The sequence below is a fragment of the Solea senegalensis genome, linkage group LG9, assembly GCF_019176455.1.
Source record: "Solea senegalensis isolate Sse05_10M linkage group LG9, IFAPA_SoseM_1, whole genome shotgun sequence".
In the NCBI taxonomy this organism is placed as follows: Eukaryota; Metazoa; Chordata; class Actinopteri; order Pleuronectiformes; family Soleidae; genus Solea; species Solea senegalensis.
Window position 1 is genome coordinate 2,843,856 of NC_058029.1, and position 26,514 is coordinate 2,870,369.

The window sequence follows — 26,514 nt, forward strand, 5'->3', positions numbered from 1 at the left end:
GACGTAACCTCTCGTAAAAACACAAACTCATGTTTCACTTGTGGTTGCAAATAATACACATGTTCAAATGTTAAAGGCATTTGTTACAATGTTATTTGTTTAGCACATTCAATAAAACCAAATTCCACATTTACAAGGTGGAGCTGCAGCTAATTTCATAAAAGATTCATCGAGTCATTGTTTGGTCCATAAAACAAAGAAAAATATCGACATTTAAGAAGCTGAAACTATCAGAAATCTTGTTTTTAATCATGAAAAAAAGGTTCAAAACGATTCCATCGACTATCAAAATAGTTCGTAATTAATAATCGAGTAATTGTCCTGTAGTATCCCACTGCACCATCGGGTGGCGGTACAAGCCTTGACGCAGGGAATAGGACACATTCCTAAGATGAAGACTGTCCTCGGGAGACTGTCCTTGGCGACTTCTTCTTCTTCTGTTGTCAAAATTTTTTTTTTCTGCTTGGTGGGCGGGGCTTAATACTCCACCTACTGGTGGGGCGGGTGTTCAGTTCGCACATGTGCTGTCCATGCGCACCCAACGTGGTTCCAAAATCTACGCATTGATTTGCGTCATGGGACCTTCAGCCACGACACCAAGGCTGGGGAAAAGGGGCCGGACCAATAGGCGGAGCTAAATACTGCTCAATAACAATTTACTACGATAAAAAAGTAGTAAATTGTATAATTTAACATTCTTACCTCGTTTATTTATTTACTTTAACTATATTCACTTATATTATTCTCATATATATTCTTTCATGTCTGATACGACCCCACGACCTTGAGTTTGTACCAATATCAGTCAAATACAGTCATTTTCTTCACAAATTTCACAGAATTCCCCAACTTTGCAACAAATATTCTTCTAGCACTTTGTTTTCAGGCATTTTTGGTTCATTTAACTGTGTAATTATTGGGTTTTGGTGTCATTTTTGTGCCTCAGTGTCTGGGATTTGCTGCAAATATAATAAATAAACTGTGAAAATAAAGTTTACAGTCACAGAAGTGAAGGTGTGAGACACTGAATGAAGAGCTGATGCGTGGATGAGATTAGCATCAGCCTCACAGACAAAACAAACCACGGGAGCTAACGAGCCAGAGCTGCTGCTGCTGCTGCTGCTGCTGCTGCTGCTGCTCGTCACCGTGGTAACCGTGTCTTCAGCCTGCAGGTCCATCATGGATGAAGAACTCACAGCTCTGCAGCTCAGGAGGGAAAAGTTTTCCCCTTTTCACACACATGAGAGGAATCAGTGTAACCAGACTGTCCCCATGGCAACGTCCCAGGGTTTTACAGCCAGGACGGAGATTCAACCTTGTCCATCGTTTATTACTGTCATATTTACTCAATATTTGTCTTCATCAGACACAAAGGTGAACACAGAGCTTCTGTGCTCAACACAGAGCAGAAATTATTATTAATTCAGGAAAATAGGGCAGTTTTTATTCTTTATTTCAGAAAAATCCTTTGTATTTTGTTCCATATTTTGTACAAATTTCATGTGAATGAAGTGTTTAAAATGATTTATTTCCTTATTTTCTACCTCCTTTATTTGAGACGCCAGTCTTTTCATGCTTTTTTACAAATTTTACCTCTCGTAACTCGATCTTTTTAACAATTTTTGTGCCGATTTCTTATGTTTCTGTACAAAACGTTCTTCATACATGAGACTGACTCAGTTTATAAGCTGCTTTTCTTTAAGTGAATGTTATTGTTTTTTTTATTTCTTTTGCAGTAAATTAGTGCAAAAATGAACACAAATTATTTCAGTGACTTGCAACCGAGTTTGATCTAAAGCAGAAAAAATATATAAATTATAGCAACTTTTTTAAAGCCGTGTCATACTTTCCTGATATGTGGGAAAAAAATTTGGTTTTCAAATGTAAAAAACATTCATTTTGTCATGTGACGACTGATGTTGTTTTCTGTGACTTTTTTAAATGTTTGAAACATGACTGCATGTGGTTGTGGTGCACTGCTGCCCTCACATGGTGACCACAGTGAACTGCAGCTGAAACAGGCGCTGTTAAATTGAGTGGTTTATTGTGCTTTCACAGTAAATATCACAGTGTAGTAAATTTACTACACTATAAACTGTTTACTGTAATCTACTTTTCTACTGTAATTTAGCAGTATTCATCCGATATTAATCAGAAAACCGTAAGTAAGTAAGTTGTGAATTTATTGATAATATTGATAGTAAACTGTTTTCTTGATTTGTTTTCTTTAAATGATCATTCTACACATGAGGTTGCGTCAGCTGGGATTTGCACCAGCGACTCTCATAAAGTGGTAGAAGATTAATTATCTCCTTTTAAATGTGTTCTCCATTTGACATAAAATCTTTAATAAAACAATAACAAAACCACGATAGAACTCACTGAAAAACTCACCTTTAGTTCTAAGTGAGACTCACGACGACAGAAAACGGCAGAAAATAATTGGATTTTTCGACTCTCACAGGTTTGGAATGACTCAATCCAGGAAGTGGTTTCTCCTGAAGCCACAACAAGTGTTTTCCCTCTAATGAACAAGTGTAAACTGAAGCAGATCCGAGGATTAAAACCAGATCTGCTCAGAGAGAGGAGACTTTATTTGACTTCACCACAGCAGCGATGATTAATCCGTAAAGTGCTAAATGTCGTCCTGTCTTCACCACTTTGAGATTCTTTAAAAAAAAAACCTGCGTTGACATCCTCGTGAAAGGGAAAGTGAATATCACCTTTTTAGTTCTGGCACATGTTGAAAATCCATTTTCTGATATTTTTCCTTCTTCAACCTCAAGGAAAAACTTTGCCATCTGGACGCGAAGCAATCGCATTATCGCCGGTGAAGAAAGACAGAGCTGAGAGCTCCAGAAATCACTTTCAACGTCGAGAACTAGTCTTTGTGCCTCCTATTTTATTATCGTCCTTGGTTTCCACGGACAACAGTCACATCCTGTACAGTTTCGTGAAGAAGCAGAAACTCTGACACTTCTGTTTGACACTTAAAGAACTTTCCCGATACGATCTTTTCCTTTTTCCTTCTTAAAAAGTTTTCTGTAAACTCGGCAACGTTCGAGTTGGAAACCCTGAGTTCAGGAGGCGTTTCTTTGCGCGGGAACATCAGAAATTCCAAGTTTGGTCTGAAAATGAGTTTGTTGTTGCATTTTTAACTTAATTAAAAAATGTTTTCTTATTTCTCATATTTTCTTCAAATTGAGTATTTTGTATTTTTATTTCAGTTGATTTTTAACCAATAATTTAACGTACACTGGTCCTAATGGAAAACCAACATAGACCATAGTTTCCAAACTGGTCAATGCTGGTTTATGCTGGCTTGGTGCTGGTTTAGCTGGTAGACCATACTGGTCAGTGCTGGTTTGGGGTTGATTTAGCTTGTAGACCATACTGGTCTTTACTAGTTTATGCTGGTTTAGCTGTTAGACCATACGGGTCAATGCTGGTTTGGTGCTGGTTCAGCTGGTAGAGCATACTGCTCAATGATGGTTTATGCTGGTAGACCATACTGGTCAGTGGTGGTTTGGTGCTGGTTTAGGTGGTAGACCATACTGCTCAATGATGGTTTATGCTGGTAGACCATACTGGTCAATGATGATTTATGCTGGTAGACCATACAGGTCTTTGCTAGTTTATGCTGGTTTGGTGCTGGTTTAGCTGGTAGACCATGCTAGTAAATGCTAGTTTATGCTGGTTTAGCTGGTAGACCATGCTAGTCAATGCTTATTTATGCTGGTTTGCGTTGCTTTCATCATACACTAATAGACTTGTTAGTATTTTTCTTCCGAGTCACTCATTTTTTTGGAAGATTACACATTCTGAGGTAAAGTCTAAGGTCATTTATCAGATTCTTCAGAGGGTTTTTATGTTAGAAACACGACAGATTTAGTCAGTGAGGCTTTTATTTCTCGTTTATTTATCATTAAGCTCTCATTTCGAAGAGTTCGCTCTCTGTTTTGATGATTTCTTTGATTTGACGGCATGTGTTCACCCCTGTGTCGACAGCAAAAGAATGAGAATAAAAACACAGCTAAGAGGCAACTTAACTGTGAGTGCTCAAAACAAAGTCATCTCTTTAAATGTATGCAGTTTATTTAAGAAAGTGATGAATGACAAACAGTAAAACATCATCATACAATACACAAACAAAGGAAAATAACAATGTCAACGGAAAATTACAGGAATATTAATTAAATCTAGGGTCGGTTTTATATTTTATGTTGTACTTTTGCCTCATCTTTTACTTTTATACAATATCATATTACGGTCTCCGTAAAATAACTGTAAAAGTAAATGACTCTTTTAACCAACACTGTCTGGTTTTGGAGTGATGTATCGTCATCTGAAGAGTCTGAAGCTGCTACAGATTAATTTATCATTTGACTATGATTATATGATGAAGTTTTTGCTGTTTCCCAACTCTATAAAGTTAAAAACAGCTAGAAATCCCAATAATTAGGATTATTATGATTAATATTGTTCGTCTTAGTTCTGATTCCATGTATCTTGAATGTTATTGCAGCTAAGCCACGGAGGGAAAAGTCTAAAGGGCGTACAGCATATATGTTTCCATATTCCACAGTTCTTCAGTGGTCAGAAATGAAAGTTCCAGATTTGGTTCAGGAGTGTTTGAGTGACAGGAGGAAAGATCGGAGGTTTAGAATCTCAAAACTGCCGTCGGTTTGAACTTTTCATCAAAGGCCTGTGATTTTACTTTGTGGACAAAACGCAGCAGCAGCAGAGCAGGCGGCGACACGGTGACTCATAACGTCCAACATTTGTGTGAAGCTTTTCTGGCAAGTCTCTCTGTGATGGAAGCGAAATGCCAATCCGACGTTCCGACTGGAGAGAGAGAGAGAAAAACGTTGCTTTGTGCATCGCTGCGGTTACTGCTGAATGTCAACATGAGAAAGGGCACGTTGTGGGAAAGTAGAGTAAGAGAAATGACATTCAGTTTGTTTCATATGTTGTTTTTGTAAACTGGTAAATGCTTTTATTTACTCACACCAAACCCCATAGAGAAAATCAGCGCTTTTAGCTGGTGGGGGGACACAGGAGCCGCTGGTCTGCTGCTGCCTCGTGTGGTCACTTTGTGTCACTGTGGTTAATCCGAATGAAGAATTTTAAACACAGAATTAACAAAATGAGATATTTGAACTTATAAATGGAAGCAGTAGTGGGTCAACAACTACTGTGTGCTGTGACGTAAAATCGCTGGTTTTCTCCATGGAGTTTGGTGTGGGGGGAGAAAATGGTCTACGGAACAACACCAACCAACTTCCTTTTCCAGTTTATAAAATGTGTCAGACATGCACTTAAAGGTATATCGTTTATAAAATGAGCCTTTTGTGAAGTGACTGAACTCAGATGTTCATGTTTTCAGTGAGCGTGAGCGAGTGGTTACTGGTGAAAGCGAGGGAATCTTTCATTTTTGTAAACTTTATCTTTTCCCGTGTGTCTGAAATCCAAAGTAATTATTATTTGAACTCACTTGTGGATTCTCTCTCTTCTTTTTTTGAAGATATTATTACAGTATTTTTTTATTTCATAGAGGAGACAAACCAGCATCGTCCATCTGCTGATGATGAAGTTTGTCTCTTTTCACTTTTGTTCCTCGGAGTTTAATCATTTATTGATCCGTGTGTGTGTGTGTGTGTGTGTGTGTGTATGGGTGGTGAACACAGTGTAATTGACAGGAGCAGCAGGAGGTCACGACTGCAGATTTTGAGGCCGGGAGTTCAGACGAGATGTTTAGTGAGAGATGAGTCGAGAGAAATGTGTGGAGAAGTGAGAAAAGAGAGTTAAAAACATTACATTATTGATTAAATGGCCTAGACGATCATATTTACAGCAGATCATCTTCTAGTTCATGTTTTTTCCTCCTAATAAACTCACTTTTATATCTGTCTGTTATAAAAGAAAAGACTGGGAAACTTAATAATATGGACAATTATAGACCTAGAATATATGTTTTAAAAGATTGTAAATGTTTGTCCTCATCACTGACAATACATTCTACATCTTGTAATATGACCAGTCTCATCCAGGCCTTGACTCTACTGCCACCGTGAGGTGAAATTTGAGGCTTACAGTTGATTGAACACTCAATTTTAACTTAACTGAAAAGTGTAAAGCGCTTTCTCTCCATAGAGAAAATCAAAGATTTTACATCATAGCACACAGCAGTTGTTGATCCACTGCTGCCCCCATTAGTAAGTTCAAATATGTTTATTTTGTGAATTTTGGGTTTCAAATTCTTCGTTCAGGTTAACGTCAGTGACACAAAACGACCACACGAGGCAGCAGCAGACCAGCAGATGCTGATTTTTCTCTATGGACTTGGGTGTGACAACAAAAGTTTACAAGATGTCACTAATCTTTATACATTAAACCTTTAATGCCTCATGGGATAACCAAATTTGTCAATTACAGCATTTTTTTGATTTTCTAGCTTCATAAATGTGAATATTTCCTGGTGTCTTTGCTCCATGTAAGAATTAAATCTAGATTGTGGATAAAAAACATTTGAGAACATAATTTCCTGACATTTTCTGGACTGGAAAACAAAAACAGATAAATTACGTAACGCGTAATCGCGTCCTGACGTCGCTTTTCAAAATAACCACACTCATTTCCTCTTTATTGAATTTATTAACTTGTATTCAGACACTCAAAACTGATCAGCCCATCACTAGTAATGCTGTTTTCTTTCTTTTTTTTTTTACATTATTAAAATTCATTGAGCTGCAGGAGAGACCACCATGGTCAGGTTAATGATGCTACCTGTGTGTACAGCCGTAAGGTTAGCAAGTCCAATACAGTCTGTCATATAAAATCCACGGGCGGTCGTCATCGAGTTTAAAACATGATCAACACTGTGCAATGCAATAAAAGTTCCTTTCAAACATGACCATGGACCATTTGGGAGAAAAAGTAACAAGACACCACGGAGGGGATTTTTGTTAATAACACTACAGATTAACAAAAAAAGAAAAGAAAGACCACCAAATTAGACCCGTTTGTGACAAAAGGTCCAAATCAAAACCAAAAAAATAAAAAATCAAAGCAGAAACTAACGTGTGTTGAACTGTACAATTGTTCGGAATCTCTGTGTAAATTTTCCGTGGATGACTTTGTGTGAGTGAGATGTGCTGGAGGAGGAGGGAGACGACGACGACATCGCAGCCCAGATCCACATTTTTTTGACTCTGTAACAATGAAAAATCGTCCTATTTTCTGTGTGTGTGCAAAACCAAAATAAGTTCACAACATCTGAGGTGACGCAGGTCGACAACTGGCTTTTTAAAACCAACAAAAACCAAATGTTTTGTCAGCGTGGACTCGACGGAGCTGGGGAGGAGACTGATACCAAACTCGGTATCGGTCCAATACTGGTGAAAAAGATAAAAGTCATGTTGAACAATATCTGTCAACACAGTTGGAGAATGATGTCTGTATGAAGCACAAATGTATTGTTAACAGGTATTAGACTGATATTGGTATCGATATCGGTACATGAAAAAGTGGTATCGTATCATCCCTGGTATTAATGTCCCGTCCTCAGAGATCCGATCGCATATGTTTTGCGCTACAACATTAGAGTCTATATTTTTTTTGTGTCCAATTTTCAGTTGTTTTTTTTCTGTGCAAAAACCCAAATAAATTCACATCATCTTGAGTGAACAAACAGAGAAAAAGACCTGTTTTTCACGTGGAACGACGTCAGCGTGAACTCGACAGACCCGGGATTAAGTAGGGATGAGCCGATACCACACTCCGTCTGCTTCACTATGCACAGACTGTAAAAGAATGTCAAATAAAAACCAGCCACAGCATTTCATCCGAGTCATGTTGAAGAATATTTGTCAACACGGTTGGAGAATTAGGTCTTGGTGAAGTAGCCTGAAATGACTCGGCAAAAATGTGTGATTAACGGGTCTAAACTTACAGTACTGGACTGATATCGGTGGTATCGTTCCATCCGTCCTCAGAGATCTGATCACAGTCTGATACGTGTACAACGCTACGTACGCCACACAAAAATCGGATGTGGCTTCACTCCGCCCCCTTTATTCAAATACAAAATATGACGTCACGTCTGTTTGCAGGAACAAAATAAAGTCTTCAAAGAGCCTAAATGAACATATTATCAGAGAGTTAAAATCTGTTGGTGGTGTGTAGCTATTATTAATTTGGGATTAGTGTGACAAAAAGAAAAAAGGTGGAGATTAGATGACGTCATCCGAGGGAGGCGGTCCTTAAGCCGTCCTGAGGCTGGAGTGCGTTCATGCGGCTGAGGCGTGTGGACTCATGCGTCGTTGACGTTCGTTGAAGCGACCTCCCAGCATAGCTCCTGCGATCGGCTCGAAAGCGAGGGCGCGTTCGGGTCCCGCGGGACGTTACAAAAACCTGGTCTCGACATGGACAGAAAAAGCTCCATCTACAGGATCTCGTCACACCAGTTTTCTGGGTTTTAGCCTGAAGGTTCCTCAGGTTCCTCAGGTTCCTCCGTCCGCACCACGAGGACTGACGTTCAAGTGCGTACAGCTCTAGAGATGAAGACTTTTTCTTTCTTTTTTTTTAACAGTAAACGACAAGGAAAATATCAGATCGGTTGATGTTTATCATAATCTTCTAAATCTTTTGTGCAAATCCACCTTCTTTTCAAAAACTTGGCTGCAGATGTTTCCTCTGGAGGATGGGGGAAGAACTTGGGTTTTCTTGGTGATTGTGAGCAAAAAAAAAAAAGGTTTTCATCCATTCACCCCCTCCCCCCCACTGTGAAGTGAAAAAATAAGGCTCCACCTTCTCATCTGCAGGAAAACAAACAAACATCACACATTCACATGGTTTCTCAATCGCTCACTGCGGTCTTTCACCGGGGGTTAGTTCGTCTTCCAACTTATTACGGAACAAAAACGACACGTTTATGTGTATGTGTGTGTTTCTTTTGTCTAGGCGTTGTAGTGATTCATGCGTCCATTATACTGATATACACTTCTTTTAAAAAAAAAAAGTTAAGAACAAATGAACAAACAAACAAAAACAAGAAGAACATGAACAAAAAAATAAAATAAAAGTATTAGAAATGCAGCTCTACAGAGTCTTTTTTAGCTAAACCAAGGGAGTGAGAGGATGATGAGGAGGAGGAGGAGGAGGAGGAGGAGGGGTCAGGTCTGACGTCAGAGAGCCGAGGAGCCCGATGTCCAGAGGGAGCAGAGAGTGGAGGGGGTGTGTGAGTGTGTGTGTGTCTGTGTGTGTGGACGATGAGCAGGAGGAGCTGGGTTAGTTACTGCAGCAGGGGCGGCTGGTGGGCTGAGCCGTCTCTGTCAGGTCCACTCCTCTGTTGCGTCCGGCGCTGGTGCCGGCGGCCTGAGGCTCGTTCTTGGGAAGTTTCTTTGCTGCAACGACACACGAGCGGGAAACGATGTTTTTAAACCGAAAACCATACGTACATTTATAAATTATATTCACTTTTAAAGCTGCAGTGTGTGTGTGTGTTGTGTTGTTGTTTTCCTGCCTCTGTTTGGTCTTGGTATAAAACAAAAACAATGCGACACGTATCGTCAAGGAGGCGCCTTTTCACGATACAGTCCCAGCTCGACTCAACTCTGTATCATTTTCCATGATTTCATAGTACCTCCTCAACGGGGGCGGAGTCATCATAGCACGGTTGTGTGAAACTGCCGTAACGTGGTTTAATACACGACAAACACACAAACGAGTCACTTGTAAAGCAGTTGTTTCCGGTGTAAGTGAATCATTAGAATCAGTTGATTAAAAGGCTTTGTTCGCAGAATCGTTCTGAACTTCACTGAAGTTCACAGTGACGACGCTCTGAGTGGCCAGCAGTCCGTCAACGTCACATTTTTAGTATCGGCTCAGCTCACTAGGAACCGTACCGGCTTGTGCTTTCTTCAGGGTGTAGTCGATATTATTTTTGACATTATTATCGTTGTTAATCTGAAAACGGGCTCTTTTAGGCAAAACTATCAGACCTGACTTGATTCATAACATCTGTAAACATTTATCCTGGACGAAGTCACTCGTTTCAGTTCTTCGTCGATGGAATATCATAAACTGTCATCATATCATAAACTGCCACTCTGACTGGGGGAGCATTTGTGTGTATACAGAGGCAGCGCAGGGCCGTGCCGGGGAAAAACATGCTTGAGAAGAACATTTTCTAAGCAGTAGAATTAAAAATGTGTCAACAAAACCAAAATGATTCAGTTTTAATGATTACTTTGTCGATATGGAGCAAAGAAACCAGAAAATATTCACATTTAAGAAGCTGAATTTTATAAAAAACCCCACTCTTACTGATTATTTAGTGATCAAAATAGCTAAAGATGAAGATGAGAGTTTCATTGCGGCCTCAACTTACCAATGGCCATGAAGATCTCGTTCACGTTCATCGAGGTCTTCGCCGACGTCTCCATGAAGAGCAAGCTGTTGTCGTCGGCGTACGACTGTGCGTCCTGAAGCAAACGCGAGAAACACGTGGCGTCACTTCACACAACAAGGAAGGAGGAGGCAACGTTTCACGGGACGACTGAGAGTCAAGAATGTTTGGTGTGGAACATAAATCAGTCCAAGAACATGTCTGTGTTTGTGTTTATAAAAAAACAGCGTTAAAGAGGACAAACCTGGAAGTCCAGCGCTCTCTTGCTGGCCAGATCAGCCTTGTTCCCGGCCAGAGCTATTACAATATTTGGACTGGCTTGTCTCTGAAGCTCTTTAACCCAATTCTTTGCCCGAACAAATGACTCCTGGCAAAAACACGGACAGTGGGTGAGTGAGTGAGTGATTGAGTGAGTGAGATAGAGACACACAGACAGGGAGAGAGAGGGGAGGGAGATTCACTAAGTGAAAATAATAAGTTTCATGTGATGGAAAGATGAAGGTCAAGCGGAGCAACGTTTAATGAAATATGCGTCCACAGCTGACGCCGTGCTGATTCTTCCTGTGGAAATTTGGCAGAAAACTGATCATTAGTGGAGAGCAAGACTAAACCAATCAATCCGTGAGTGTTTGGATAGATGAACCGATCATCACAGCACATCCCTTTAATAACATATTGATAAAGAAACAGGAATAAATAATCATATAAAAAAGGATGAATAAGGAAAAGATTAAATACAGAAATTAGCAAGTGCCATGGTTACGACTAGTGCAGTCGTGCTACAACGGCATCAACATCACTGTGTTTTTGTTCCTCCTCTGGCACGCTGGGGGCGTGTTTAAATCCTCGACTCCACCTTTGCTTTAGAAGATCGAGATCGTGACACCACAAGTTCTCACTAATGCTGATTTCCCTTCACATACCGTTTCTTTGAAAAGCTGTCACATCACAAGTATCTTGATGTCTAACCATTTTGGAATCCAGAGTGGTTCATCTGCAGAACAATGTGTTGCCGAGTCATGACTCATCCGTTGACTTGACAAGACCCAAAAATAAGCTTCTGCTTTTTTGGCCTCACTCAACACACTGTGGTGTCGTTGACAACAACACGCGGTTTCTCCGCCGTCGTCAAGTGACGACAACAGTCGCAGCCTGGCACCCGACTCACCTCATTTGTAATGTCATAGACCACGATGGCCGCCTGGGCACCTCTGTAGTACATGGGGGCCAGACTGTGGTAGCGCTCCTGACCAGCTGTGTCCCAGATTTCAAACTTGACTGTTGTGTCGTCCAAACATACCGTCTGAGTCAGGAAGGCAGCTGCAGGGGCACAAAAGCGAGAGGAGCCGGTGACAAATGGGTCTGAAGCAACTGAGCTGCACACAGTGTTCCACTGTCAGCTGATAATTTAGGACCATGGATGACGACACACACACACACACACATTTGGCTGCATCATGTCGGGGAAATAACATAAAATGGAGTCCTAGTAATATCAAACAGGTTTTATGTGGAGCAATCAGGCGATACACAGCGTACAATTTAGTTTTTAATTCTCTTTTTTTTTTAAGGAGGTTCCACTGTGTAGGAATTAGCGACATTTAATGGTGAGACTGCAGATTGTAATAACTGGAGGACGCTCACTCAACCATCTCTTTCCCACTTGGGACAAAAATGCTATTCAAATATTCTGAACTCCAACACATAAACTAATGCATAATGTCCATGGTCTGAATATTTGTTAAGTTAAGAGATGTGTTTTTATAAATGCAGACATTTATTTGTTTGGTACCTTTATTTAAATATTACAAAACAGAGACTATTCAATTAGTTTTGGGGTTTTTTCAGCTTCTTAAATGTGAATATTTTCTGGTCACTTTGCTCCATATGACAAAGATCTCAACACCGCTACACTTGTTTATATTTAAAGGCGTCACCTATACACATAGGTGTTTTCCTTAATCCTCTCTCTGGCCCGAGGTGAGACAAAAAAAAAAAAAGAATCAGTGAGATGTCTTGAATTTGATTTAATCATGCTTTTTCTTGAAGAACCTAAAATTAGGGCAGTCGCTAACTGACTCTGTGATCGCCAATGACGCTATGACTTATATTAGGAAGTTTTCTGGGAAATGACTTAAATTATTCCTGCAGTTCTCTAGAGTCAGACACGTTTACACTCACATTACACAGAGTTTGAATTTGCCACCGTGCTGTTTTTGTTGTCTTTAATTTCATTTCACTCTGACTTCAGTCACAGCCATTTCTGTGGAACCTCATGATAATGATCTAAACAAATTCTACTCGTGTGAGTAAAGGCCTCTGTGCACCATTGTCCACATTATTTGCATGTTCTATCCGGTCATTGTGAGCAGGCTTTTCATTTTTCACACTGAGGCAGACATTTTTCAGAGTTTTACTAATGACTGGTACATATCTGACCAATCAGACAAGTGTGTTGATGAATCAAATAACAATGAATTCACACAGCTGGAAGTGTTCAAACGGTCAGCACCCAGCCATGCACACGTCCGGCGTAAACCAGGCCCTTTCTGCTTCACTGCTTTCAGTCATGGATTAAATTTTTCCGCTCATGTGCTCATGCTTCTTCAGCATCTCCCCTATTTCTCAGCAAAAATTGTTGGAGAAACTACTTTCACAGTAGTTTTAATGTCTAGGCTGAATGAGAACACACAAAAAAACATAAATATTACACTTCTAAAACTACTGTGGGACTTTGTGCCCATATCTGATCATAGCTTTAGCAGGTTTTTCCCCTGATCCCAACTGCAGACCTCAGTCTCTTCTGTAGAGAAATTAACATAGTATTTTGTTATATTATTTACATTTTATTTGTTGTAGAGGGCGTAGATAAGGAGGTAGCAGCTAGGGCTGAACAATGAATCGAAGTTTTTATCAAAATCACAATGCTGCTTACTGTATTACAACCAAAATGTGCCAAAAAATATCTTTTTAGATTAATTATTGTCTTGGCATACACATTTTACTGTACAGATCAAAGAGAACATCTTTGATTCACACAGATCTGCACAAATATCACACAGTAATCATTTTAAATGTTTTTTGAATGAAAATGACAATAATTGTGATTAGATATTCATTCAAAATCGTTCAGCCCTAGTAGCAGCCCACCCAACATATCAAGGGATCTTGGCGTGTTTACCGATGCCTTATAATACATTTTAAAGCCAATATCGGCTGATATCAACATTATGCCGACAATATCGTGCATCCATACTTTGTAGCAGCTGAATGTGGAAAAAGTGAAGGCTTCGCTCTCTCTCTCCATCCGAGTAAATAAAAATGATAATTTATTACGTAGATAAATCCGAAAATGAAGTCATAAACGTGTCGGTGGTGTGGGGAGACGCACACACACCACATATCCAGTGTCAATCAGGCCTAACATTTAAGCTCCTGGGTAAAACAAGCTCCCACTCTTCCTCAGTGTGTACATTTTTTTCTTTTCAGTCAGCAAAAGGTGTTTATTCCACCCTTTTCCTGACAATGTATTCACTCCTTCACACCATGCTTGGGGTGAATCATAAAAGGGTTGTGTTTGCAAATGGACGTGTGACGATACGTACCTCCGATTGTGCTCTCCTGGAATTCGTGAAACTGTCCCTTGACGAAGCGGAGTACGAGACTCGACTTCCCCACCGCCGACTCTCCTAAAAGCACAAGTTTGAACTGACAGATCTTGTTGCCCGTGTTTGGCCCGTTGGGCCGTGTGGCTCCGCCTCTACTTGCCATGTCGCACAATGTCCACTCTCTTCCTCTTGGGACACTTACTGCGATACTGCGGGAAAACTTCAGAAAATACCTGCACGGACACAGACGAGAGAACAGAGAGCAAAACTGTCAGTGGAGACGACTTCGACATGTTAGGATTTGGTATTTATTGGTGAAATTAAACATATTTTGACATTTTCTTGTCTCAAACTATGAATAACGATGAGTACAACAAACAAAGCATTAAATGACCAACATTAATTAGCTTAAAATATTTAGCTGAGCTTCTGGCTACACTGAAACTGCAACACGTATCATATGACTTGAGCTAAATAAGATAATCATGTTCTCTGTGGGTAAGGACACTTAAAAAAACAGCAGAGCACAGCGAGCATAAAACTTGTACAACAAACCCTATTTAAACAATTTAAACGCTTAATATTAAAGATATTCATCAGTAAACTCCGAAGAATTATACTGTTACGTTGTCCTGTTATTGTTCTTCCAATATTTTCGCTGAAATCGCACAGATAGCGAACACAGTGTCAATCGTCAAAAGTTTCACAAATACCAGCTCCATTTGGTGTTTGCCAATAATAAAGAAGCTGAGCAAATAAGTGGAACAGGTATGGAACAAACACATACTGGAGTTTGGCAGAAATATTGTGGAATCTGAACCTCTGCTTTCATATCTACTGTAACAAAACCCCTGGAAACTGTCGTTATTTATATGATAAGATTTGGTTAAAAAAAATACACAGATGGATTTAACTCAACGCGGTCACAAAAAAAGAAAAGAAACAGGATGAAAGCCCACAGTTTTCTTTAAACTTCACTTGTATGACTTCGGGCACTTGGAAAAGGGCACTTGGCTTGTAACTGGTGGGTTGCCAGTTTGAGTCCCCACCAGGTCATAAAAGGACTGAGGTACCCTGGGTGTTGCTCAGTGGCAGAGAAGCAAATTCCCCCGTGGGACTGATAAAAGACAAATTTATTTTAATCAGTTTGACTCCCAGAAGCGAAACACATCCATAGTCCGACATTTTGTTGACATTAGGTGGGGCTTTGCAAATGCTCGATTATTAATCAACTGCTAAATGAATCATCAAATATTCTGATATTCAATAATTAGTTACCTGATTTTTCTGACGTTTTAAAGACCAAAAAAAATCTATTAATCAAAACAATTGGCGATAGATGTATAGATTATGAAAACAATACTGCTGTATAGTTAAAACATGTTCAAAATGTTGAAAAAACACTGGTTAATTGAGACGAGTCCACCAAAATTCTAATTAAATTATGTTCATTAAATATCAAAATAGAATCGAAATCCAATAACCTACCATAACACTGCAAAATCAACATTAAAAAAACAACAACAAACTGTACTTAAAGTGTATTTTGTGAGTTTTCCCCACTGTCAAAATGCATCACGGTTACCATGGGTAACAACAATTTAAACTAATATGGAAACCTTTACTGTCGGGAATTTTACCGTGGTTACACCAGGTTAACCAGTATTTCTGATTTCCTTACAAGTACACCAGAGGAATCTCACGTACCACTGGTGCTTTACCACAGTTTGAGAACCAGAGCAATAAATGATCCATGTGTAGATTTATAATAAACCTTGAGTTTATCATTGTAATAGCTTATTATAAGCCTTATGTTTATCATTGTAATAGCTCACTTTAAAGTTTCAATTATACACACACACATGCACATATATACACACACACACATATATATACATATATATATATATATATATATAAATAAAATTACATTTCTTGTAATTCCTCTTATGTAGAAAAAAAAATAAAACGTCTTAATCGGCCACAATTGTATGCTTACAACTAAGTCGAAATTGCGTTACGACACACATTTACCTACGCATAATAAATAACCTTTTATATTGTTGTTGCTGACTGGCTTCAAATTAGCACTGTTAGCTTAGCAACAGCTAGCCGCAAAAACAAATCTCTTGTCAGCGTTAACACATGAAAACCAAACCAGCACCTCCGTTTACACCCAACTTAGACATAAATGAGCTCGGACTCACTCGCAAATACGTGGACGTGACATTTCATTTATTTATTTATATGACGTTTTTAAGAAAAAAAAATCAACAACAACACAAGATGACACGGGTTTGGGTGTGTACAGCTACTGACAGCTACGGCTAACATTAGCTTTCATGATGACGTTAAATCGGTGACCTGGTTAATCGATTGGTGTAGATCAAACGGGGGCATTCAACGCGTAAAATGTGATATGTGATTATAGGTGACGAAACGGACAAGGTTGTGTTACTACATGCTAACGAGCTCACCCCCCCAACCTTTCAGTTTCGGCCGCTGTAGCCGTAGCCGCATCGGGAGGAGCCCCTCGTCTGTAGCCGTTAGCCAGCGAGCTAACGCTAATATTACGACTTACCGGGCAGCGGGAGGAAGCTAGCGAGCCGTGAGAAGTGTGGTCTCCGGGACAATAATAACGGTGACACCCCAGCCGTGTGTGTGTGTGTGTGTGTTCACAGATGCGACGTGTGTGTGTGGTGTGTGTCTCGGTCAGCAGCTGTAAACGTAGGATCCCCTAAGACTCCGCGGTATCCCTCAGTCTGCCACTTCTTTCAACTTCCCTTTTCGCATCGTACGAACGATGATGACAGATCGTATGACTGGAACTGACAATCGGCCGACGACGACGTCGCGTCTTCTTCTTTGGGAACTCAACGGTAACTTGCACTGCATGTAGTTGCACTACTGCCATCTTTTGGTGGTGTTAGTTAGTGCCGCCTACAACAGAGCGTTCCAAACCCACCTGAATTAATCACATTTCTTAAATTTTAATTGTGTGTCTGTGTGGACTGGTAATGGAAAATCAATGCGGAGAATGTAACCATTGTTTGTACTAACTTAGGCATGGTAAGGGCATTTATATAAGAATACATAAGAAAAACTTGTATTTCTTTGCACATTGTAGTTTATAAAGATTTGTATTCACAGTTTACAGTTTTTTAAACATTATTTTCTCATTGTCTAGGAAAATAAATAGCTAAACAAAACACCCCTTACTTGAAATAACTTTACTTTAAACCTGTTAATTTATTGAAAATACCCATTTTCAGGCGCCATGTTTGTTGTGTGTGTGTTTGGAGCTGGACAGCTTGACTGCTGTTGCCTAGTTACGGAGAGGAAACAGTAGGACCAGCTCCAGCGTCCGTCTGTCCCCAGACTACTCAGGTAGTTTAACTTTTAAACTGCAAAATTTATTTATGTATTTATTTATTTTTTCCCCTTCATAGAAACAACGTTTGGACTTACTAGCTTCCGTTTCTGCTGTTGCTCCTGTGCGTTAATTGAAGAATTAGCGCGACTGACGGTGAGACTCTCATGTTACGTCATATCGAGTGAGACAAGTTTTAATCATCATAAAAACATAGCGATATATATATTATATGTATATATACATAAGGAGACCTATTTTACGCGTAGAACAGCAACAACACGCCGCACTTGTCACTGCACGTGAAATGATGAAAGGATGAATTTGTCGTGATGTCATCAATTTAGCATTCTCCCAACAAGTAAGCTAAGTAGCCGATGCTACCTAGCCGACATTAGAGCTAATAGACGAGCTAACGACATAGGCTAATAGTGAACTTATAATAACATTTAGGTTTCCCCCCCAAACAGACCAGTGAGAGAGTAACATCCACAAACACAAACAGGAGTGAGACAGAGAACTTCAAAAATGGTGAGACAACTTTAACGCAACATTAGCTGGCTAACACTGTTTTAGCTATGTTTTGTCTCTATACTGTATTTTATTTTAAAAAACGTATTTATGTTTTGATAGCAAACCGGAAAAAGAAAACCAGTGAGAGAAGGAGTTGAGACCTGCTTGAGGTGGAAAGAAGCAAGGGTGAGTTAAGTCTGCTTCATGTGGTTCTCAAAGACTGGGTCGTGGGAGATTTGTTTTGGGTCCCCAAATGAGTGGGGGACAGGGGAAAAATCGATACAGCGAAATATTGCAATATTATTAAAAAAAAAAAATTTAATTGGTGTTACAAATAAACATTTAACATTCACAATATGTTAAATTAACATTCACAATATAAGATACAGGTGGCTCTCAAAGACTGGGTTGGGGACCCACAGGTGGGTCATGGGAGATGTGTTTTGGGTCCCCAGATGATTTAGCAGAGTTTTCCCAACCCCTGAAAAAAAAAATTGCTTGGTGATATTTTGAGGATTTTCTTTAGCATATATTTGTTTAACCAATGTTACAAATAAACTAACCTTTTGTGGATTAGCATTTAAAAAAAAACACTAGATGGTGCCAAATGCTCACTCTCATTAGTGAGTATATCACAATATAAGATTTTATGAATACTCAGTATTCAGGAAATTGATGGATGGATGATAATATCATGTTAAGACTTAAACTTTGTGATAATGTAGTGTTGTGATGTCTCTGGTGATTCCCACCCCTACTTAGCATGCACAAAATAAAGTATTTATAGTGTTTTTCGGTCACAATAATTTGTCAAATGTTTAAAAAGTACGTCCCCATAAAATGTTTTTGCAAAATTTTGCTATACAGTATATTCATGCAGACACATTTTGAACGTACCTTCTGTCTTGACATTTTTACCCTCCAGTCAGCCACACCACCACTGATAAAGAAGTACCGAAACCGACCCGAACCGGGAGCCATCAAAATTCACCCGGGAAAAGCAGATGATCCAGATGTTGCCAGCACTCTTGTTCATGGCATCAACACCAAGACCAATCTTTCAGTCAGTATCCCACACTCACTCACTCACGATTAATTATTGGGTTAAAACAATCACAATAAGGTTTATGTTCTGTTTTAGATCAGTGCCAGATTAGTGACATATTACTGTGCTATAGATATCTGTGTAGATTTATCTAGCAACAAATAAGATTTATTTGTGTTTGATGCTGTGTTCCATTTGTAGCCGGAACTTGGAATTTCCTTTGGTAAACGGGGTATTCTGTCCAGGGAAAGCCCCCAAACTCGGAGACTCCAAGCAACCTTACAACCAAACCCTGAGTTAGGATACTATGAGTATGACTGAGTGCTTTACTATCATCTTGGAATCCTTTGTCAGGGTTTGTGAGGCTGTTCCGACTTTCTGAGATGGAAGTCCGATGTGAGTTCCCCCTCAACGTCGAAATTCCAACCTCCAAATACAACTGAAACGCACCATTACTTGTGGTACTTCCTGGGATTTGAGTTTAAGACTTAAAGCAATTTAGCTTTTGGCACTAGAACATGCTCCTGAAAAGTTAGAACATGCTCCAGGTAAAAGTCTTCATTTTTATGTGACCCCCAACAGGCCAAAAGCTTGGTAAATCCACCTAAAAAGACTGTATTCCAAAAGAAGTTGCAAGAAATCCATGAAGCAGTGTACCACTCCACCCGCTGTGCACCTTTGGGCAGATCAGGCAACCGGACCTACGATGGTGACACCACCATACACGGCGTTAAAACAAGGAAAGGTATGTGGGGCATGCATTGGGAAGTGAAAGGAGAATGAGGAAACCGCAAAGATAAAGTGGGAAAGAGGAAGCCTGAACGTGTCTCTTCATTCTTTCTGGTATGTAAAGGCCATCGTAGTTCCAAGTGTTTGAATGTAACTTCATACATTCTTGGTACTCCAAGACGTCTGGTCTGCTAAGGCGGTGAAGCAAATTTGCTTGTTTTATCGCCTCTTCGCAATAACTTTGGCCCGACAACATTTGTAGTAACTCGTTGTTTGGTATGAGTCAGGGTTTTTAAACCCAAAAAAAACCCCAAACAACAGACACGGCTCCTCTTTTTGTAAAAAGTCGTCTTTTCTAGAGAAAAAAGAGCTGCTGGATTACCTCCTGTGTAGTCTTTTGTGTCGCGTTTGATGTAGCCGTTTGCCATTGTCGTACTGGTACAATGTCATGTTATATCTGGCTGACCAAGTAAAGGTACTGTTCTCAGTTGAAATGCAAGCCTGACCCAGTGTTTAAGCATTCCAAACCGTACCATATTGTACCAAATGGAACCGTACCATGACGGAAACGGCATAATTCGTTTACAACCAGACCTTTACATTTGGGGTTTGCAGGGGTTATATGTTCATATGTCATTTGAGCTTCTCAAATAACCTTCTTGTTTTCCAGATTATGACGTCCGCGAGATTCTTTACCCTCCGAAAACAGTCGAAGACTTGGAGAAGGAGGCTCTGGACGGACACAAGCTTTACGTCTTTACCCACAATTCCTTTTTTGTCGGTAAGAAGAAGAATGGGGACAATCTGAAAGGCTTCTTCTACATTTACCACCGACTAGCCGTTCTTCTCGCCACATTAAATCTCATCATCTCGTTTTGCCGCAGGTGAGAAGATCGATAGGAAATATGACACAAGTCACTTCATTAAAGACAGCACTTTTGGGATCTTCACACCTCACTGTAAGGACGGCAGTAGCATCAGGAAAACTCTCAACTGGCTCGAGGATACGTGAGTGGGAACTCACGTCACTTTATCAAGCGTTTTTTAAACTTAAATTACTAACTGTAACTGACCTACATATTACCTTTTCTGTGTTTTGGGAAAAGGGAAGAGATTGATTCAGAAACTGACGCAATGTCTAAGCTGTAAGTTCATATCATACTTTGTTCTAAACCAATCCTGTGATCTACTTGTATTTAACTGTTTTTTTTTGTTTTTTTTCCACAAGATATGCCTTGAACCTGTCACCGGATCATAAATTTGGAAAGGTTTTGCCGTGGGATGCATTTGGTAGGTCATGTGGTGCGGTGTTACTGTACTGTATGGGAGTGAGTTTTCTTGTTCGAGACAACAATGTGTATGTCGTTTGCCTCTTCCACAGGTGTCGGAGAAATAATTCACAACACAGAGCCGTGGGAGTTCGTCAGAGGTCCAGACCAGCAGCGCAGCATGGTCAGCGGCTTACAAAATCACCTGAAGAGGCTCAATTTTCATAACTTCCCCTCGTTAGTGGAGGCCTTCAAGTATTATGACAAGGTATGACCTAACTCAGTCAGCGCCATTTTTTTCAGGTTGCGATACTCGCGCGACTGGGATTAATTCTCACCTGAAGCTAATGCTAGAGCTAATGTTGTTTATTGATTAGGTAACTTCCTTGCTCAGCTTCGGCCAAGTCCTCTTTCACTTTACCCAGTCTTGCGCTAATCTGCGATTATCTCTTATAATCGCTACACCAACTAGCAATGCCTGGTCACCCAAACTTCACTCAAGTTCAAATATTTCAATTTTGTGTTTTGGCTGTTGGCTGTTGGCATGTAAATGACATGAATTTAAACAAAGATGCAAAGAAAGAAAACTTTAGGCAAAAATGTTATATAATGACATTTTTAGGATGCTAACAAGTGGGTTCTCACCAAACAAAAAGTGATTTTTTTTTCTCTTTAGAATGCAACCAATGACAACTCACCTGAAGCTAATGCTAGAGGTAACGTTGCTCATTGGAAAATTGTGACCAATAGCTTGAATACAGCAACAACCATGCTTTTAAGTCCTACCGCGTACATTAACGTTAAGAAAGGTCCGCTGGATCGCGCCTCACTACTACAGATTGTCTAATGCACTTCTAGGTTGTATATTTTGAACCCAGGACAGGGTTTATAAGGTTTACAGTTGGATTTGTCATACTGCGATAAATGTTTACTGACATTATAAACACAAGTTTCAAGAACTTCTACATTGCATCTTTTCTCGGACCCTTTGGTCCTAAGTTAGCGTAGCACAATTTCCTAAACATACATTACGTTTATATTTTTGGATATTTTATTTACAGTACATCAAATAAATTAGACCATGATCATTTCTCACTATGTTTTTAGTTTAAAGCGCAGGGTTAACTCCTTCCATTAATAAATCCTGCCATTATTGCTGTGATAGGCTACACCTCTGTGTGTGAAAGGTCAGAATATCTGCTGTGAGACAAAATGTGATGAAGTGACAGTGCTAATGCAGTCTTTTTTCTTTCATCGCACACTTCATCAATCTCTTCATTGAAAATCTGTAGAAAGGAATGGGAATGATTGACAGGGAGGATCTAGGATCCACGTGCAACCAGTTCCAGCTGCAAGTCAGCGAACAGGTCCTCGATGACCTCATGGATTACTGCGACATGGACAAAGATGGCAAGATCAGCTTTTTGGAGTTTGCCAACTTCCTCAACTGGAAAGACATGACGCCTATCAAACCTGAGGAGGAACAAATCATCACAAATGGTCAGTCTTACTTTACTTTTTCTTATTTATGGTCCAAAAGTATTACATTTTTCGTTTTAACAGGATTTTAGGCAGTGACAGCAGTGCAAACCTTATTTTTACAACTTCTTATTTCATCATTGGATCAAACAAAGATATAAAGAAACTTACTGCAGAAGTCCTTCTTAAGTTTATGATATTTTAAGAATGCTAAGGACGAAACTTTTTAAAAATGGTAAACTACCGTGACCCAAAACACTATATTAACTGTGACAAGATCAAATTTGTGCGACTAAGTCTGTAATGCCTAATATTATTTTGAAATCAGAAAAACCAATCATTGTTTGGCTAAACTGTATTTTGTGTACATTATTTGAAACATTTGAACTAAAAGTTGGGGCGAATTCTGCAAATTTGGACACCACTACCAATCGACCCAGTCTTTGGGAATCACTGGTTTAAACCAAAAGGGAGTTATGTATTAATTATTATTCTGCATAAAGTCTACCCTTTGACTATAGTGTACATTAGTAGGATGTAGAGGCTGTACTTAAAGTGTCATTTTCAGAGGGCGGGTCTTGTGTCTCTTGCAGAGATCCAGATATCCAGCTCAGATCCAGCCGACATAGGGACGGAGTCACAGGAGCTTCCTGCTCCACAGGCTTTAGTTAAACCTGAGGACCTGCAGCCCAAGGAGCCGGGCAGCTGTCTGAAGACTGTCAGGACCCTGAGGCAGAAGAAGACCGACCCAGACCAGTTCGTCACCTCCTCCTCCAACTTCGTGACACTCCCGAATTGTCAGCTGGCAGGTGAGTCGGCAGAGGCGATGATGCTGTTGTGTTTCTTTTTATTCAAACCCATGTGCACAGTGTTAATGTGCAGACGTCTTCTTAACGATATAACCATCTGTAGATTTGTTTATTAATTTACCATCTATGGTGTAGGAGCAGGAAAATTTCCACACACATCAAACATCTAAACACCATGACATCACCGTTGTCTTCTTCACAGCACCCCCTGCTGGGCAACGGTGAATCACTGCAAAATGTCTGTTGGCGATTATAGGATGGATTATAGGAAGAATAATTCTATGTCAAATTGACAATTTAATTGTGAATCAAATCAATTCCGGAAATCAGCAACGATACCCAGCCCTGAATGTTGATGTCACATAATTTGACAATATTTTAAAAGTAACAGATATTTGTGTTTGTTTAAAAGTTGCACTCTCCGATTTGAGGACATTGTGACTGGTGTTCCAACAATTATTTGCTGTTTTATTGTACTAATTCAACTTTACTTACATTTTCTCAATCTCTGTCTAATGAAGACGTGTATCCATACTCACATGGTATCTCTCTCTCTCTCAATAGGCATTCGCTCATATGGGACCCCCACTGTGCGAACAGACATCCCAGCTCCACGCCTCAGGAGCCTCGGCGACACGACTAACTACGGCGATTCATCCACAGCTGGGAACCTTGTGAATCCACCACCTCGCACCCTGAGGGGTGTCCTGGAGGAATACTATTTCTACCCGCGCAGCAAGCACGAGGTACACTTCAATAAATCAGATCACTGGTCCAGGAAAAGCCGTCCGTCACCAGCCTCTTCCTTCCATATGTGTTCAGTTTAAGGTAGAAATCTCCAGATGCCGCAGTGTGGCTGTGGTGGAGTTGCATTCAAATAAAAACACAATAAAAGGCCTAATATAATCTTGTCTTATGCCTCCTGCAGACTGTTGAGATTTCAGCGATCTGATTAGATCACACCGTGTGACATGGATCTAATAATCTCGGCTAATTCATCAAGTGCTGGCAACTACTGAATCGTAGGTTACGACACAAGTCGATTGGACTGTGAAGCACTTTTGCAACATTTGTAAGAAAAGTGCAAAATAAATAAAGTTTATTATTTTACACTTTATGGCAAAAACAACCCAGGTTTTTTTTTAAAATTACTTTATTGACAAAATACCAAAAATACAATCTAGTTTTTTGAGAAAAAACAAAGAACTATATTTATTGATTTACAACAATAATGTAAGAAAAACGTACAAACAGCTGAGTAAGCTGAATTGAGTATATTACTCCAATGTTTTAATCACTTTTCTATTTTTTTGAATGTTTAATGGACAAAATGTGAATATGTGATGATTCTTCCAGCAATACAATCAAGTTCATTATTTGGCAAATGACCCAGTGAAAGTCCATTTAAACAACATCATCAGCTACGTATCAGCTACGATGCAAGTTAGCTACATAATCAGCAATGTCATCAGCTATGTAATCAGCTGCGACGCAAGTTAGCAACGTCGTCAGCTACGATGTGAGTTAGCAACGTCATCAGCTACGTAATCAGCTGCGATGCAAGTTAGCAACGTCGTCCGCTACGATGTGAGTTAGCAACGTCATCAGCTACGTAATCAGCTACGATGCGAGTTAGCAACGTTATTAGCTATGAAATCAGCTACGACGTAAGTTAGTGACGTCACCAGCTGTGTAATCAGATATGATGCAAATTAGCAATGTCATCAGCCGTGTCGCATTTTTACGCCATCATCAGCTACGACGCAAATTAGCAATGTCATCAGCTTAGACACAAGTTAGCAATGTCATCAGCTTAGACACAAGTTAGCAATGTCATCAGCTTTGTGATCAATTGCTGGTTGTAAACAGCAGAAGAAGCTCAATCGCAATTGTTCTGTTTAAGTATGCGGAGAAAAATCCAAGGAGTCACCTGATCTCACACACAATTTCCCCACATACCGACATTCCCTTTATGTTTTAACTTCACTGTATTAGACAGTTAGCCTAATTATTACGTAATTATTTTGTGTTGCATTTTCATCGGCTATCCTTTTGACGTGCTGTAGATCGTAGAACATCAGCTATATAAGCAACCGTTTGCCTGGTTGCCGTTGAACTGCTCTCTCAGTATGAAGTAGGAAAACCGTTTATGAGTCACAACCAAAGACAAAGCCTTGATCGTTTCATATTGTAAACTGTAGTTTTCCTGATGTACTGACGACAACTTGTCATCGTCTCGTTCTCAGATCACAGAGATTTTTAGGAATGTGGGCGTGAACATTTCTGAGGAAACCTTCGAGGAGGTCTGGCAGCTGGCGTCCATGAAACATCCAGACGGGGAGGTTTGTGTCGAGGCTTTCCAGAACATACTCAAGGAAATGAAAATACTGTGACACACTGAAACACTGAGGGATGAACCACTCAATGACGACGCCCTCTAGTGTCTTGTTTTGAGCAAGACATTCATTTTACTGTTATAGAAAAGCAAAATTTTACAAGCTGAAACCACAGGACTGTTTTTTATTCCATAAAAACAAACAACAACATGTTGCAGCTGAATATCTCTCCCTTCCAACTTGGCATCAAAATTCAAAAAGACGTTTAGTTTGTCCATTGTGGGCTACTGTAAAAACAACATGGTGGCCCAAAGTGGCCACCTCTGTAGTGCTGTTTCCTAATATGAATACTCATTCCGGGGTAATGAAAAAGGATTCCTACTGTACAAGCCGAATTATTGATTGTACAAAAGTGTGGAGCTTAATTGTTTTAGTTTAATGGTAATCCGTCTTGAATGTTGTTTGACAAAATTCCCAATAAAACAAACAAACAAACAAATCAATCACAATTGAACATAGTGTACGACTTTTATATATTATATTTCTTAGAAGGTGAGGCAGTTTTATTTATCGAGTTTCACACAGAAAGGCAGATTCAACATGACGTATAGAGAGATTTGAAGTAAATGTAAGGAATCAATACAAAGATTTTAACCACTACCAATTGTTTAAAGGGACAGTTACAAGAAATTAAAAGTTTAAGAAGCCTCTTGAAGTGTTAAATTCAAGAAAAAGCAGGATTAGGTTTTATATGTATTGACAATACAGGTCAAATAAATACAATATATTTAATTGAAATTAAAAAGTTCTTAAGGTATGAAAAGGTTTTGCATTTTAAGAAAGTTTGAAAAATGACCCCATTTTCTTTAAGAATAGTTTGTTTTTAAGAAGTGACATCTTCTTACATTAATCTATATAAACACCTGCAATACGACATGTTACATTTTAA

The 26,514-nt window shown here is 39.6% G+C and overlaps 2 protein-coding genes across 6 annotated transcripts; one reads left to right on the forward strand and one right to left on the reverse strand.

Moving 5' to 3' along the window:
• Positions 1 to 6,634: 6,634 nt before the first annotated feature.
• On the reverse strand, positions 6,635 to 16,833 carry rab5ab (RAB5A, member RAS oncogene family, b). 2 transcript variants are annotated; one of them, XM_044034142.1, is made up of 6 exons: positions 16,598 to 16,833; positions 14,014 to 14,249; positions 11,577 to 11,728; positions 10,653 to 10,775; positions 10,391 to 10,484; positions 6,635 to 9,404 (listed from the first exon to the last, which is right to left on the reverse strand). In XM_044034142.1, the coding sequence occupies exons 2-6, from the start codon at positions 14,177 to 14,179 to the stop codon at positions 9,289 to 9,291; spliced, it is 651 nt and encodes a 216-aa protein (XP_043890077.1). In that variant the 5' UTR covers positions 14,180 to 14,249; positions 16,598 to 16,833; the 3' UTR covers positions 6,635 to 9,288. The 2 variants fall into 2 exon arrangements, with proteins under 2 accessions (XP_043890077.1, XP_043890078.1); XM_044034143.1 differs by lacking the exon at positions 16,598 to 16,833 and adding an exon at positions 16,503 to 16,556.
• efhb (EF-hand domain family, member B) lies at positions 16,832 to 25,805 on the forward strand. 4 transcript variants are annotated; one of them, XM_044034140.1, is made up of 15 exons: positions 16,832 to 16,895; positions 17,466 to 17,542; positions 17,857 to 17,917; positions 18,020 to 18,085; positions 18,825 to 18,962; positions 19,527 to 19,689; positions 20,344 to 20,454; positions 20,558 to 20,681; positions 20,780 to 20,818; positions 20,902 to 20,963; positions 21,055 to 21,209; positions 22,234 to 22,441; positions 23,014 to 23,229; positions 23,794 to 23,975; positions 25,476 to 25,805. In XM_044034140.1, the coding sequence occupies exons 3-15, from the start codon at positions 17,915 to 17,917 to the stop codon at positions 25,620 to 25,622; spliced, it is 1,614 nt and encodes a 537-aa protein (XP_043890075.1). In that variant the 5' UTR covers positions 16,832 to 16,895; positions 17,466 to 17,542; positions 17,857 to 17,914; the 3' UTR covers positions 25,623 to 25,805. The 4 variants fall into 4 exon arrangements, with proteins under 4 accessions (XP_043890075.1, XP_043890072.1, XP_043890073.1 ...); XM_044034138.1 differs by lacking the exon at positions 16,832 to 16,895 and adding an exon at positions 17,354 to 17,403; XM_044034141.1 differs by lacking the exon at positions 16,832 to 16,895 and adding an exon at positions 17,360 to 17,406.
• The last annotated feature ends 709 nt before the right edge of the window (positions 25,806 to 26,514 follow it).

What these genes read in the sequence shown, in the direction of transcription:
- efhb (XM_044034140.1), top strand. An exon ending in TTTGCCGTGGGATGCATTTG is followed by an intron (nt 20,964 to 21,054) that starts GTAGGTCATGTG and finishes CCTCTTCCACAG; the next exon opens with GTGTCGGAGAAATAATTCAC. An exon ending in GGAACAAATCATCACAAATG is followed by an intron (nt 22,442 to 23,013) that starts GTCAGTCTTACT and finishes TGTCTCTTGCAG; the next exon opens with AGATCCAGATATCCAGCTCA.
- rab5ab (XM_044034142.1), bottom strand. Translation starts at nt 14,179, where the DNA reads ATGGCAAGTAGAGGCGGAGCCACACGGCCCAACGGGCCAAACACGGGC. An exon ending in AGAGAGCGCTGGACTTCCAG is followed by an intron (nt 10,485 to 10,652) that starts GTTTGTCCTCTT and finishes CGTTTGCTTCAG; the next exon opens with GACGCACAGTCGTACGCCGA. An exon ending in CGAGATCTTCATGGCCATTG is followed by an intron (nt 9,405 to 10,390) that starts GTAAGTTGAGGC and finishes GTGTCGTTGCAG; the next exon opens with CAAAGAAACTTCCCAAGAAC.